Source organism: Clytia hemisphaerica, unplaced genomic scaffold (genome assembly GCF_902728285.1).
Source record: "Clytia hemisphaerica strain Z4C2 unplaced genomic scaffold, Clytia hemisphaerica genome assembly, whole genome shotgun sequence".
In the NCBI taxonomy this organism is placed as follows: domain Eukaryota; kingdom Metazoa; phylum Cnidaria; class Hydrozoa; order Leptothecata; family Clytiidae; genus Clytia; species Clytia hemisphaerica.
Window position 1 is genome coordinate 636,075 of NW_027103834.1, and position 14,319 is coordinate 650,393.

The 14,319-nt window shown below is 35.5% G+C and overlaps 2 protein-coding genes across 2 annotated transcripts; both read right to left on the reverse strand.

The window, feature by feature from the left end:
- Positions 1-1,859: 1,859 nt before the first annotated feature.
- Positions 1,860-5,286, reverse strand: LOC136806954 (uncharacterized). Its single transcript, XM_067063532.1, has 4 exons — positions 4,934-5,286; positions 3,866-4,126; positions 3,273-3,429; positions 1,860-2,926 (listed from the first exon to the last, which is right to left on the reverse strand). The coding sequence occupies exons 1-4, from the start codon at positions 5,246-5,248 to the stop codon at positions 2,886-2,888; spliced, it is 774 nt and encodes a 257-aa protein (XP_066919633.1). The 5' UTR covers positions 5,249-5,286; the 3' UTR covers positions 1,860-2,885.
- Positions 5,287-5,681: 395 nt separating this feature from the next.
- Positions 5,682-9,438, reverse strand: LOC136806955 (ras-related and estrogen-regulated growth inhibitor-like protein). The gene is made up of 4 exons (XM_067063533.1): positions 9,361-9,438; positions 7,758-7,952; positions 6,709-6,839; positions 5,682-6,404 (listed from the first exon to the last, which is right to left on the reverse strand). The coding sequence occupies exons 2-4, from the start codon at positions 7,879-7,881 to the stop codon at positions 5,871-5,873; spliced, it is 789 nt and encodes a 262-aa protein (XP_066919634.1). The 5' UTR covers positions 7,882-7,952; positions 9,361-9,438; the 3' UTR covers positions 5,682-5,870.
- Between the last annotated feature and the right edge of the window lie 4,881 nt (positions 9,439-14,319).

A 14,319-nucleotide genomic window follows, 5' to 3' on the forward strand; every position in this document is an offset into this window, starting at 1 on the left:
ATCATTTTGCAATTTACGCAACATGAAAGTCATGGCATTACCACAAAAAAGCCAAATCTAATATCTAATTTACAGCTTGTCTGCCTCCTAGCCATTTTAAAAAGGGACATTCAAGAAATTGAACTCTTGCCAACTAATTTCCAAAAGTCTGTGAATGAATAAGATAATCACACAAGTCTATTTCTTCTTTATGCCATAAAATAATAATTACATTGCCAAATTTTTCCGCCTGAGATCTGACATAATTTGGTATCTGCAATACATATCAAATGATTGAAATCAGAGCGAGATGAGTAGGAGGGCTTTGAGCAAAGCATTTTTGAGCGGGTGGAGCCTACTTTGTCCCTCAGATTAGTTTTGGTCCCAGAATGAAGAATTGATATTTGAGACATGTGGGTTCCCAAATAATACCAGATTTAATGAGCATGTTTGTAAACAAAAATTAATTTTCAAAAATGGCTGCCAAATTGTATTATTAATCGTGAGAAAAATTGTTGCTCTTCACAAACACCTAATTGATTGACGTACTTTCAAGTATTAAATGGGTTGGTCTAATTTATGTAATAATGGTGAATGGCAGGTTTGGATTTTGTTTGATTCCCTTTTGATGACGAGCTTGATATAGGGTACCTTGTTCACCCCAGCTTTGGCCATTCGTTTTGTCAATGCAGAATAAGAATATTAGTAACTTTTATTCACGGAAAGATATGTATGATTTCTTCCTGAATTTTTAAAGCAATATCGAGAGTCAACCTCTCATCATAGAACAACCATTCAATCTATCTCCGAGCAGATTCCGATTACTCCGCTTTGGGACTTATGCGCTCTAAAAGCCATGGCTCCGAATCTGCCTAGGTTGGTGAGCGGCTTTGATCTTTTTATCTAGATTTGGGAATTTGGGATGAATATTAAATAAGCTATTGAGCACAGTAAATCATAAACATTTCAATCGCTTTCACTTTCATTTTAAAGCAAAAAGCATGAAAAGTAAACGTCTTTTTTGTAAGAATTCTTATTATGAGAATCACAGGCTCAAATTGCAAAAAAATTTTCTTCGGTTAAATCTTTTTAGTTTTCCACTTTTCATTAAATTAGGTAGGCCACTATATTGCAAGAATATTACAGGTCTAGAAAGTTTGAAAAGGAAATTCGATGAGACGATCAGTCGATGATGGGGTGGTCCTCTAATTAGACACGGCAAACTTTCATGTGGAAAAGACCAACTGATCAAATCTAGTTAGGATAAAATAGTGAGGACTTTCAAAGTTGAATTCAATTCAATTAGAATCCTGATAAAATTTGATGTTAACCGTACTTGATTTGCCAAATGTTTTTAAAAGATGAAGGTACCACATGATGTTTATGTGAGTGCTGATTTTTGCATATTTTTTGTTAATAATGTTCAATTTGATCGTTATACTCCCACTTGATGGGGGTGACCTTCTGCGTCAGTTTTCTTTCTTTCAGCACAGTGTGAGGTTAAAACAACAAACTACAGACATTCTTACTGACATTTGAATAGAATTTTCACATCAAATGTAATTAAGAAATGTGCCTCAGCAATTCTAATCAAGGATTAATGCGATTATCTGAAATAATTGAAATGCTTCCTGTTCGCAACCCAGCTCTTTATCTCAAAAGACAAATAATTCGATTTGCGAACTGTCTCATCAACGCACTGCAACAAAGATACTCGTGTTCTCATCAAAATACAGTGGCCAAGAAGCTTAAAAATTGAAATTGAACAAAGGATGCCTGCTAATTCTTCGCTCTAATTGTCCAAGATTTAAAATATCAGCGACTTATTTTTGTAGCTAGATTTGTATTAGTTACTATCCAACGATCCAACGTATACAGAACTTAAGCTTAGTTGAGCTTAACGAGCTTCAGAAGTTTATCAGACACTCAATCAGTGGAACTCAAACAATCGCCATACCTTTGAAGCATTCTTCTAAATTATCATAAAAGGAAATAGACCTGTAAGTCATTGTTTAGGAAGGTAAAACTTTACCAAATTGTCGGTTAAAAAAATGGTCACAATAAAAAAACAAATCTGCCCAATCGAAGCCAATCTTTGTAATAAAGCCAACATTGAGTTTTGCAATATTTCACAAACTTTCTAACGGTCATAATTAATAAATTTGCGGTTAAGAGCAGCCGTAGGTGGAGGTTTCTCGACTTCCAATTCGCACGCGCGTTGGTGAAAAATAATAACCATGTGGCCGTTAGAAAATATTTTTAGAAAAATAGTTAGTAGCACGGAAGTTGACTCAACAGATTTTTTTTGTTGAGTTTTATCGAAGAATCTTCGTAAGTTGATATACAGTTGACGCTCTCTTATTCGATTTTCATCGAATAAGGGAGCTTATTGAATGGCAGAGCGTCGTTTATGAGTGTTTCTTTTTGACGTTAAATTTCAATATCATCGAATAATGGAGCCTATCAATCGAATAGTAGAAGATCGAATGAGAGAGCTTCAATCGTATGATATTTTCATCGGATTTATCAAATTTCCTTGGTTTTACTAAATATTGACGCGTGAAAGTTTTGAAAGTATTTTTTCATGTTTGTTATGATTTCATTTCCATGGTGATAATCCCAATGCAAAAAACGTTGAGGTATAAGCGAGGATGTAAATATGTTCCAACTCCAAAATATGTATTGCGGTATTAGACTTCCTCCAAACCAAGCTTTGTATCCGTCTGTCCTGCAGTTCAACGAGTCTTACCAATCTAGTAAATTGACTTTCCATTGATTTGCACAGTTACAAGCGTTCGACTACATTTAGGAAGCATACTTGAGGTGTTTTTTCATCGGGTACTTTTTTCCATTGGGTTCACCTGACCTCTCTCATTAATGGAATACAAATTGAACATCGTGTTTTTCTAGCCCTCATCATGGTCGTTCAACATCAATTGTACAAACTCTACCAATGAATAAAAGAAATGGTTTTTGGATTAATTCATTATCGAGTTACTATCTCAATTTAGTCAATTTAATGGAGTGTTTCAACCCCCTTTATTAGAGACCCCGTTGTTTAATGAGACCGGGGTGCAGGATTTGTATTAAACCAATATTACGACATACCATGGACATACCACTACTATAATAATGCCATGCCCACCCCTCCCTTCAGGTTGATACCTAAAGGTAACTGAGTCTACATAGGCTACACTACAGGCTTTCCCATTAACACAACTCAACAGTTTGATAGAGCATAGGTCTTGAAGGTACTGAAGATAAGACTTCCAACATTATGAAGAAAGACTTACCACTATATTCCACTCTTCCATTTCCATCTTGGTCGACCACTGATAAAATCTCTTTGATCTCTTTTTCAGTCAAATTCTCTTCATCTCGCTGCATGATTTCACGAAGTTCTTGAACGTCAATGAAACCTTCGTTGTCAGGGTCAAAAACACTAAATGCCTATAATGAAATGATATTATTTTGTTGAGTCCGTTTGTTATGGAAACCAACGTTGAAATAGAATTTGTCCACGAGATTTCAAGCTTACTGTGACTCTTATTACTAGTTATTTGAAAAAAGAAAGTTTATTGGAAAATTAGAAAATTTCATCGTGGGTTCTTTGAGCGAATTAACGTGGTGAAAAGCTAAGATCTTTCAATAATTCACGATGGAAATTTTTCTAATTTTCCTGATATTGTTGTTTGATCTGATGGCAGGTTGAGGTTATTAAGGTTGAGCTAAGGGCTACCTTGAAAGGAACCCTTTTTATAACATGAGAAAGAAATTCATGACTTAAAAAGAATAAGCAGACATCTACTCCTCTAAAAAATGTCATCGTAGAATTGCTGTTGAAAGCACAACAGTAATTAAGCCTTAAAGGCGGGAGAATTCTTACAATTTTGATATCTTCTTCACATCTCCATTCATCTCTTCTCGCCATGAATTGAAGAAACTCATTGAAATCAATAGCACCAGTTCCATTGAAATCAAACTCGTTGACAATGTCTTGCATTTCAGCATCAGCGACGTTCACGCCCAGATTCTTCAGAAGAATAACCAGTTCACTTGTTTGGATATTACCACTATCATTGATGTCAGCGTGTTCGAAAGCTGCTTTCAATTCTTCCACGTACTCTTGATCCATTTTTGAGACTAACTGAAAGAAAACAAGAGAGAAAGAAAATCAACATCAGTAGCTTTCGGGTATTGCTGAGTCAAATTGTGAGTTTGAAACTGCATGAAACACTTTGGAAGAGTTGTCATCGAAGAAATAAACTCTTTGGAAATGTTCGTGGACAATTTGTTATGTTATCAGTAATTAAAAGGAACGATAACTTAGTGGCCACAAACCAGGGATTTCAGGTTCGAATTCTCGCCCATTCTAATGCTCGATTCAGCTCAAAGGACCCTGGTAAAAACAATCTAAAGACTTGTAATAATATTCACATAACATGTCGACCAAAATATCTAGCACTCAACCTGCTGTAAAGACTTAAACGGTAACCATGTTTGTTTTACTACCAGTTATCTGTCAACATATTTCAAAAAAAGAACTCTGACGAAAAATGAAGAAGAGTAAATAAAGTTTTTGATGATGCTTCACGCCCTCGAAAAGTTCTTTAGATGTTTTTTCGAAATTTATTTTTTATTGACGCCAGTGATTTTGTATAATATAGCTTAATGAAATTTTGATGAAGAAGGATGGATCAAACCCCTTAAAGATGGTTTATGAGGTCACGTTCTTTTGCTGTGTTCAGAGATGTTTGTCTCCTTTTGATAAATACGTTCAATGGAACTAAATCACTGTTGGAGGTCTGGTAAAGGGAGTCAATTTCGCCTTCGAAATTAAAATAAATTAAATCAATGGTCATTAGTGGGCAGAAACTTGAAGTTGTTCACTATACATAAAAAATCCCAATTAAATGGATTAATCAAAAGGGTCAAGCAGACCCAGACTCCCAACCTCTCCTGTGTCACGACTAAACGTCAATTCAAGTATTTTCTTCTTTAGTCGATCATTTTCATCAGCGACATTATCACTTTTCTTCTTTGGCGATGGTGCAAGAACTTCATCAACATTCTCCTTCAGCTTAATGTTTTTTCTTTGTTTTGACCCCATTTTTTCTTTCCCCCTTGAAATCTTCTTTTTTTCCCTGTCAACCAATGAGGGAGTTTGATTTTCATCTTGCAGTTTTGGTGTGGTCATTTCCCCCATTCCAATGGCATTCGGATTTTCCTGCACCTTAGAAGTGTCAAGCTCTATTGTAGTTTTATCCATTTTTTTACAAGCTTAACCTTCATATTTTAAAACATCTAAAGCTTTAAATAACCTTGACTTTTTCTTCCTATATTTTCTATAAATTTTCAGTGAATTAAAAGGTTTTGAACTTTACAATAAAAACCTTCCAAAATAAAAGAGGTTTAAAAGAGGAACAGTCACAGCACTTTGTAAAGGTGAACTTATAAATCATAAACAGTGAACGCATAAACACAGCATTTAACTTGAGATCTATATGTTTCCATATGCTAGAAATAATTTATTTTCCGATCTTTCTTTTTCATTTTTCAACGAAGTTGAAGCAAAATAAACCCATGGGAGGTATACATAAACATTAAAGAAGGAAGATGTTTACCAGAGTTATTATAGATTCTTAAAACATCAGCTTCCATTTGCAAAAAAAGAAAAACCTTCTGGTGAAAACACAGAAAAATGAAAATTGAGAGTCAATTTATTAGCAAATACTCTAAAATCTATAGCTTACAAGGTCAACTTTCTTCGGATTCTAAACTCTGAAAATTTTCAAGCCGTGTTGACAATCACATAATTCAATCAGCCCAAAATCTGGCAATCTTTAACCATTGAACATCTTTGAATAGATTCTCTTCCCTCAAGTCAAAATCTAAAACAGCTTTTCTGTTGATTTAGATCGACTGAGACTCGATTGATTCCAAGATCGAATCAATTTTCGGAATAATATCGGGCTTTTACTTTGTCCAACTTTAACAGCTTTATTTTCTTTAGGTAAATGCAGAGATCTCGCCCTTCGACGCCCTTCAAAGTCTTCAATCGGGGGCGGTGAACTGTCATTAATCACAATAGCAGATTTACTCTCAATAAGTTCTTTATCCGTATGTCGATCATTCATCAATTTTAACATGACATTAAACATGCGCTGAACCTTCTCATAATCCGTCAACGCGGAAAGTTCGAAATATTTACATCCGTATTGTTTAGCTAAATATTCACCATCTGATCTCATAACTGTCCGATAATGCCACATGTCCGATTTATTAGCAGCGATCGCGATAGAGGGTTTACAACTGACAGCAACAACATGTTTTAAAAGTTCTTCAGCTCTGTGGAAACTTGATTTACTGTTGATAGCATACACAATGATTACTCCATCTGCATCCACAATCGCGCTGGTCACTGTCTAAAAAATATCAAAAATATTGTTCCTAAGTTTTGAAATATGTACAAGTAGTTGATTTTTATAGTAAGGGGTGTATGGAAAAAGGAGAAAATGTGTAAGAAGTACAGATCTTAGCTCACCCTGGAAACTAAAGCTAAAAGTTTCAACTGCTACCAGTCTACAGCTTTACAGTAACTGCTACCAGTCATTTCTGAAAGTTAAGTGCTCAAGGACCCTTTTTGCCTCAGTGAAACTTAGTGAACTCAGTGAAATTTTTATGTACTGTTACACTGTTTGAGACAGGGGTGTTTTCTATTCTACTTACATTTTGTGAAGTATCGACAATATTAATTTGGACATCTCCGTTGTTCAAGTTTGCTTGATGAGGGTAAATGAAATCTTCACCGGTCGCATAATCGTAAATAAACTTCCCCGTCAAATATCGAACTGTCAACGCTAAAACGAGTCAAAAATGTGAAAATATGTCACTTTGCTTCCATATCAAATTTTGAGAGTTTAGTTGAAGTGGGTACTGTATGGTTATTTCTACAAAGCACCTTAAATTGAATCATTTGCAGACATTTTACTCAACAAAGCTTCGGTTAGCACTAACATAGGTATGGTACAGATGCTCACTTGATTCAATCAGCAAAATTTAGGTTCTTAGTAAATAATAACTTGGATGTTCTAGTTAGTTTTACAAAGTCAGACCTGGTCTACAGACAAGTAGTAGACAAAAAATCAAGAATCTTGAAAAAATGCTGTTTATAATAACGTTTAACACGAGATTTAGTTTTACTGATTACTTGAGAAAGCAAACATTGCATAATCATATATCCTAATCCGTACTTGTTTATCTCGTACACAAACCTCCGTCCATACATTTTCTGCGGAGGAAGGTATTTTTCCATCAGCAGGGTTTCTTTCTCCTTCTGACATAACTGATTTATGTTGTATGGGTTTGTCATGATGTTTTGGGTCAACCCACAATGTTGTTTTATCAAAGAGAGATGCAATGCCTGATGTTTCATGAATCATCAAAAAATGATATATTTGTTCGTATTTGCTGGCAATATTTTTTTGGTTTCAAGATAATATCCTTCTTTTTAATACTGGTTGCTGGTCATATTTTAGACACCTTCTTGAGGTGTATCAATTTTTTTAATACTGATTCCAAGATTTTTCCGGAACAAATGTCGCAGTTCTCTACAACGTGGCACTCGCAACCTTCGTAAAAGTTCAAAATTGAAATAAATTGACCAATAAAAATCTAGCCTGCATCAACTTTTGGCTTCTACTCAGTAGTATAATTCTATAATCATAAGGCCTATCAATATTACAAAAGTCAGCTAGATGTGATTGGATCCAACTTACCTGTCTTTCCGCAATGTTTTTCACCCAACACCACGATTTTAAAAGTCTTTTTATTGATGCTTGGAAGCGGTGACGAAGAAAGTCTCATTTTGGTCTGTTGTTGTGCGTCTACTTTGATTGTCATTCTGTGATATATATTCGCGGTGGAAACAAATTCCAAATGAATTGATATTTCAAAAGATTAAGAACGCATTTCTGCAGAAAAAAAAGATTTGTTGAAAATCGAGACGTGATGATAAGAAAGTAATCCCACTATTTGTATTGCATACCTACAACATTAAAACTATATTTACTAGGGTCTTCCAATGATGGAAACAAAATATTTGATAAAATGATAGTTGCTTTTCACTGAAAAACAAACAACCGTCGAACTGTTCCAAACTGAGACATGTCATTTTATATGTAACGTAATCCCGTTTTCGTCAGAAAGCTTGTCAGCAGTCGGACCTACTATGTACCAGCCTTAAAAGTGTTGTTTTACTAGATTATCAGGCTCAAACTCGGCGCTTTATTCGGCTGTACCGATTTATTTACGCCACTAGTCTGGTATAACACTCTTGGGTTTTCCTTTCGCAATGTAGCACATGCTGAAAACAACCATTATGGAATTCTCTCTCAAAATGAATAGAGTTATTCAATATACAGTTAAAATGATATTTCCCATTACACATTTAATCTCTTGGTCATTGAGACAGAAGTGCAAAATCTCAAGCTCTTTTGATTAATAGGTTATCTATGGACTAATCTTATAACTAACTACCCGATGTGCCAGCGCCAAGCTCTACTCTAGGGTACATCAAGCAAATAGAAAAGCTTGTTTAGCCAATCAATTCGGAACCCCGTTTTAGAATCTTCTGAAAATTACATACTACAAATTTGACTGTTTTTCTAAAATTCAGAATTTTCATCAGCTTCAATGGGCCCCTTCAATATGATCTAAATGCTAACTCTCCTACCTACTAAAGGAAACATCATCTCATCAGTATCAAATCAATTTATATACTCCTCATACCAAACATCACATTTGTAACAAGACCCTATGAATCATTAACCTTTTTGGAATGGAAACATTTTGTCACGAGACCATTCATACAACACAACACATCGTTAACTTCAAGTATCAGTAAATAACTTGTCACAAGACTTGTTTAGAGATTTCCCACTTGTCTGATCAGACTGATTCAACATTTATCGACGAAAAACGAAAATACGTTAATGCAAAACTTGTTATGGGTCAGATTGACAATATTTCTCAAATATTCTCTAGTAGTTCAACATATGATTGAATACTTTCTTAACTAAACTTTACAGACTTTAAATCTAAAGCAAAAATTGTCATTGTCGTCCTCCATTCTGAAAAATCTTCATTGAATGTTATGCTTTTCACATATCATGCTGAATCTAAATCCAAATCTCGTTGACAAATCGTAAACTTGTTACTAATGACTTCTTTAAAGCATGCCTACATCCATCCGGAATATAAACCTACGAACAAAAGCTTAAAAAGTCTTCCATTCCGGACAATAAATCTTCTTTTCGTTTCTTCTTATTGTGAAAAAGAAGAAAAAGAAAAATTTAATGACATGATACTATGATATCCTACCTCAACCTCATTTGAACGAAATTCGTCATCTAACGTTTACGTATTTCTCTATATTTCTCGCGTGTTTCAAATGTTGTCTCACCCCCTACTTTCTTTGATTTCTTATCTCGTTCATTGGGTTAAAGTAAGAAATATTTTACCAAATTTCTTGATGACGACAACGTTGTTTTCGAGAGAGATTCATTACTGAAGTCTGATATCTAGAAACCGCAATCCCATACTTGTTTTTCTCACTTTAGATCGTTATCTCTTCAATTTTTAATATATATTTTTGAGCAAATGGTAGAATCGACGTGCGAAGGGATATTATAGGAGTATAGTTCATTTGCAGCACTTAAATAGGGGATGTTGGGAAAAAATTAAAGAAAGCATTATTCATTTCGAAAATCTATTCCCAGCTGGCACACAACGTTGTTTCAACGTTTATTTAACGTTCATAACGTCCATATAACGTTAGGTGAACGTTGAAAAATCGTTGTGTGCCAGCTGGGTTTGGTAGAATTAAAGCACTGTCTTTCCAGTTTCAGAGAATTTGCTACTTTCTATTCTCAGGTTTTTTTTTGTTTAAATTTTTGATAAATTCCCACTCGTTATGCCAAAATGTATCGATTTCAGATGTCAACTATCAACACATACAATTTTCCCCTCTCCGATAAGGAGTGATGACGTTATAAAGACTGACATACGAAAATATTTTTTTACTCAAAGGTTTCTTAATCTTCCTTTTAACATGGCACTTAACTGCTTCCTATATCGCGCCTTTGCCAATTACTTGCCAATTAAGAAGCAATAATTGTCACAAATGACATTCCGGACCAAGAAATCTTAATTTCTCTAAAAGAAATTCATACATATAATTACTTTTACAAGGTTTTTATATTCTTACGAGGAGTTTTGTCCCATAAAGTACATCATATTTACAAATTATACATAACATAAACCATGATCTTTATACTGAAAACATGATGGACCAGTAATCTGGATTTTCAGAGAGAATGCTTAATACACCCTTGTCTCATAATAGACTAGTAAACCACGTCGTTGTATTTCGTTGCAGCTTACGCTTACGCTTACGTTGCAGCTTACTCTTCCCAAACCACTCTCCCGCGGCAATGTCTATTTTTTATAAGAACTCTCTATAAGCACTATTTCCCGCTTCCCTGTGTCCAAGGAAATGCAGACACTTGATAGTCCACTCTCATGAATACAATTTTTCTCACCGGTGATTTTTAGGCATTTTTCTAGTAGCGATGTGGATCCACCGGGCGGCCTGGCATGCATTGTTATTAGTCCAGGTTAGTTTTTAACATGTAATTACCAATCATTAGGATTTATTTGGCATATTTCATCCCCACCATATATTGATTTTTATTACATCCCATATACAAAAGCACCAAATTGAACTTTCAGTTAGTCAACAACACTATTGATTATCATCACTGCTTTTCAAGACTGAAACTTTCAAGTTATCAGATCTGGTGGATTTGGTAGAATTGTTTGATCTGTTCTCCTTCAAATAAAATTTCTCGTAATAATATTTTCCGATGATAAGTAAAGAATCGTAAGAGTAGCTGATAATGTATAAGTAGATGGTCCATGTCAAAACAATGTCTTGCCAAATGATGAACTCGATAGCTTTGGGACCAAAGGAAAGAACGAAGGCAACTCCAAGCGCAATACTGATAAAAACAGCTCTAAGATTCGTTGAACTCGTTTTAAGATTCTTGTTTCGGTATCGCCCAACGAGTACGTAAATAATCCGAGCGTAGTAATATGATATGACGAGGATAAGGATTAGAATCAGGTAACCTTGAACTTTTTTGGTTAGCCGTAAGATATTAGTTGAAGTGTAGAATTCGAGAGTTGATAGACCAGCGAATAGGAACAAAGTGATACCCCAAACGGCAGAACATACATAGGTACCTTTACAAAGCACCCACAAATGACTGATTTTGAACGGATAGACCACTGCTATGTAACGCTGAAATGAAATCAGGTAAATGTGGATAATACAAACAAACTCTGCACCAACCGTCATCATTTTGTTGATGAGATAGACAGCGTACATTGTTTCATTGTGAACTTCTTGGTAAATGATGAACATAAGAAGGATGTTACAAGTAAAGCAGATCAGGTTTGAGATGAAGGTCGACATCAGGACACTGGTGATGAATAACCGAAAACATGGACATCTGTAGGAGGATTTCCAGTGGATGACCAGAGATATGATTTGGATGATTAGGATTAGCACAGTTAGGATGAGGATCGTTATTGCTCCATTGAGAGTTGAATATAAGATGAATTTGGTGTCTGTCTGTAAGCTTGTCATCTTTGATCAGCTTCAGCTTAAGCGTTACTTTTTCAAGATATCTTTTTAATGAATGTAACTATGGCTCAAAATGAAATGTGTTTGTTTTTTCCAAAAAGCACCCAAATGTACTGTGATGATTATTTATTTTTTCTCTTGGTGTGGTCACTTGATTAAATGTGAGATTTTAAAATGAAGAAAATAGGAAAACGTTAAGCAAAATGTTTTTTTAATGTTTGTCACATTCATTAGCATGGTTTTAAAATCTCCACGGGTCGTAATGGGAAAAGTCAACAATCTACCAGAGTTTTCATTGATGTCAATAATTACCGTGTTGGTTCCGTGACAAGCATCTGAAAAATGAATAGAAAAACAATTACTATTTTAAAGAGTAGGGCGAAGCGTCAATCAATGTGGCAGATGGTTTTTCAAATGCTAGAATATTCAAAGTGAGAGCTGAAAGCAGGATTTTGAATAATACCCTTAGTTCGAATCATTGAGTTTCAAGCCCGAAGGGCTAGAGGTCAATCTCTTTGGTAGGATTTGAAGCCAACAAATCCTACCAAAGTTGCGCGGCCTTGAGCGACCCGCCTGGATTTTACACAAATGACAGATTGAAACTAAAATTTACCGCTTAATTTCGAAAAATATATCACTCGAAAACAAAGGAATTGCTAGATTCAATCCGTCATCAAAAATACGGCGCATATTTTAAGGCTTCAATTTTTCTTGCCTGAGAAAGGTTAGAGATTGACCTCTAGCCCTTCGGGCTTGAAACTCAATGGTTCGAATCCCCCGCTCCTTCCAATGTTCCGTTCATCCGTTCATAGATAGCCGAGCCGATTGGCTTTGGAAACTCCTAAATAAATGAGCTACCCACGTAAAATATCGGATTTTCATATCTATCTCTATCTGAATATCCAACCACTATTTAATCTATTGTTGTGAGTATTAGATGCTTTGGCCTACTTCATCGGGGACCCAATAATAATTACCATAAAGCAAATAGAGCCATTTAAACTGAAACAAATTTATAAAGCACATTTTAGATTTTTTTTAGTTATTTGTACTCTTTGACTCTTCACTAAACCACCATGCCTATTGTAAGCATAGGCCATGCATACAATACCTAGAATTAAAATTTACTACTTGTCACTCCCGCCCAAAGGCAAGTGGACAAACTTTTGCCCGGGTCAACCCATACAATGAGAGGAGAAATGGTTGAAAGCCTCAATAGATACAAAAATGGGTTTCAGAGCCTCCTGCAACTCAACCAAAAAGAAAAAATCGAAGATAAACCTTTTGCGCTTTTTATACAAAAGCTATAATTGGAAGTAGCATTTCTCGCTACCCTTGGTGCCAGAGGCCAAGTTCTCATAAGAGAAAAAATCGATATTTATTCTTTAATACAAGATCTTGTATTAAAACGCTCGGAAAGTAGATATATTTCGGCGTTTGGCTTCGATGAGGTTAGTTAGGGATTATGTCTTTTGTTTTTTCAGAACAGTGCTGAGAAAATGAAAGGCGGAACGATTCTGTCAACAGGGAACTTGCGAGAGATTGCTAACTTAACTGGATTTCCCTTGAAACTGTTCCGAGCTCTTTTCAACCAACCACAAAACAGAAAAGAAGATTATCATTTTAAACTCCTTCTCTTCGTAAAAAGTTATCTGTAGACTAGATCACTTTCAAGGATTAAGAGTGAACCATCCAGTCATCCTATTCCTATTTTTCATTTTTGAAAATGAACAGCAAAAACTTTAAAGAGACAGACAATTTTATATGAAGTAAGATAAAAAACTAACACACTCATCGGATCCCGGGATGGGGGGGGGGGCTTAGGCAAATGGAGGGTACGGTATGTGCTGCCCTTAAGGGTACCTTTTTTGGACTTCTAAAGTCCCGCTAAGGGTCGGAAAAATCAGAAAATCAAATTTTTCCCACTAAAGGGTCGTAAAATTTCAAAAATTTTCCTTTGTTTTCTTCTTTTCAGTCCCGGTAAGGGTCCATAAAGGTCGAAAGTCGGGCAGCACCCTCCCATCAGCTCGCAAACCCGGGCATCGGATTTTGAATTATAAGAGTTGTTGCGATAAACTCTACCTTTATAATCATAAAGCTAAAAAGGTTGGTGAGTCCAGTCAAAACACAGATTTGATCTGCAGTTGTCACGCTTCACCTTGTCACCTTGTCTCAACAATGGATGAGTCAGATTGACCAAATCATATCGGCCTTATCGCCAAAAAAAACTCTCTGGTAGTTTTCCTTAACTTCAGAAAAAGTAAATGCCCTTGATTATGACACACAAATGCTTGAAAGTGTCTTGAAAGTGTTTTATTCCCATATAGAAATTCTCCAATCAGAAAAAACCTTCCTCCCTATTAAGTGAATACATTCGCTTCTCATGTTGTCTTCTGACCAGCCACCAGAACCAATGGAAAAACCAACAGATCCAGCGAGACTCGAACTCACAACCATGCCATTCGCTGGTATTTGCTCTACCATTGAGCTACAGGTCCATTTGGAATCCGAGGACTCGATCAAGGATACTTGGTCCTGCTTGGTGTGATTTATCAAAACAACTTGGACAGAACTCTCAGGTTTAGAAACTACATTCACTGTAAAGAAAAAACAAAGTAACAAAGGTACAATAA

What these genes read in the sequence shown, in the direction of transcription:
- LOC136806954 (XM_067063532.1), bottom strand. Translation starts at nt 5,248, where the DNA reads ATGGATAAAACTACAATAGAGCTTGACACTTCTAAGGTGCAGGAAAAT. An exon ending in TTAGTCGTGACACAGGAGAG is followed by an intron (nt 4,127 to 4,933) that starts GTTGGGAGTCTG and finishes GTTTTCTTTCAG; the next exon opens with TTAGTCTCAAAAATGGATCA. An exon ending in GTGAAGAAGATATCAAAATT is followed by an intron (nt 3,430 to 3,865) that starts GTAAGAATTCTC and finishes ATTTCATTATAG; the next exon opens with GCATTTAGTGTTTTTGACCC.
- LOC136806955 (XM_067063533.1), bottom strand. Translation starts at nt 7,881, where the DNA reads ATGACAATCAAAGTAGACGCACAACAACAGACCAAAATGAGACTTTCT. An exon ending in AAAACATTGCGGAAAGACAG is followed by an intron (nt 6,840 to 7,757) that starts GTAAGTTGGATC and finishes GACTCGTTTTAG; the next exon opens with CGTTGACAGTTCGATATTTG. An exon ending in TTGTCGATACTTCACAAAAT is followed by an intron (nt 6,405 to 6,708) that starts GTAAGTAGAATA and finishes GATATTTTTTAG; the next exon opens with ACAGTGACCAGCGCGATTGT.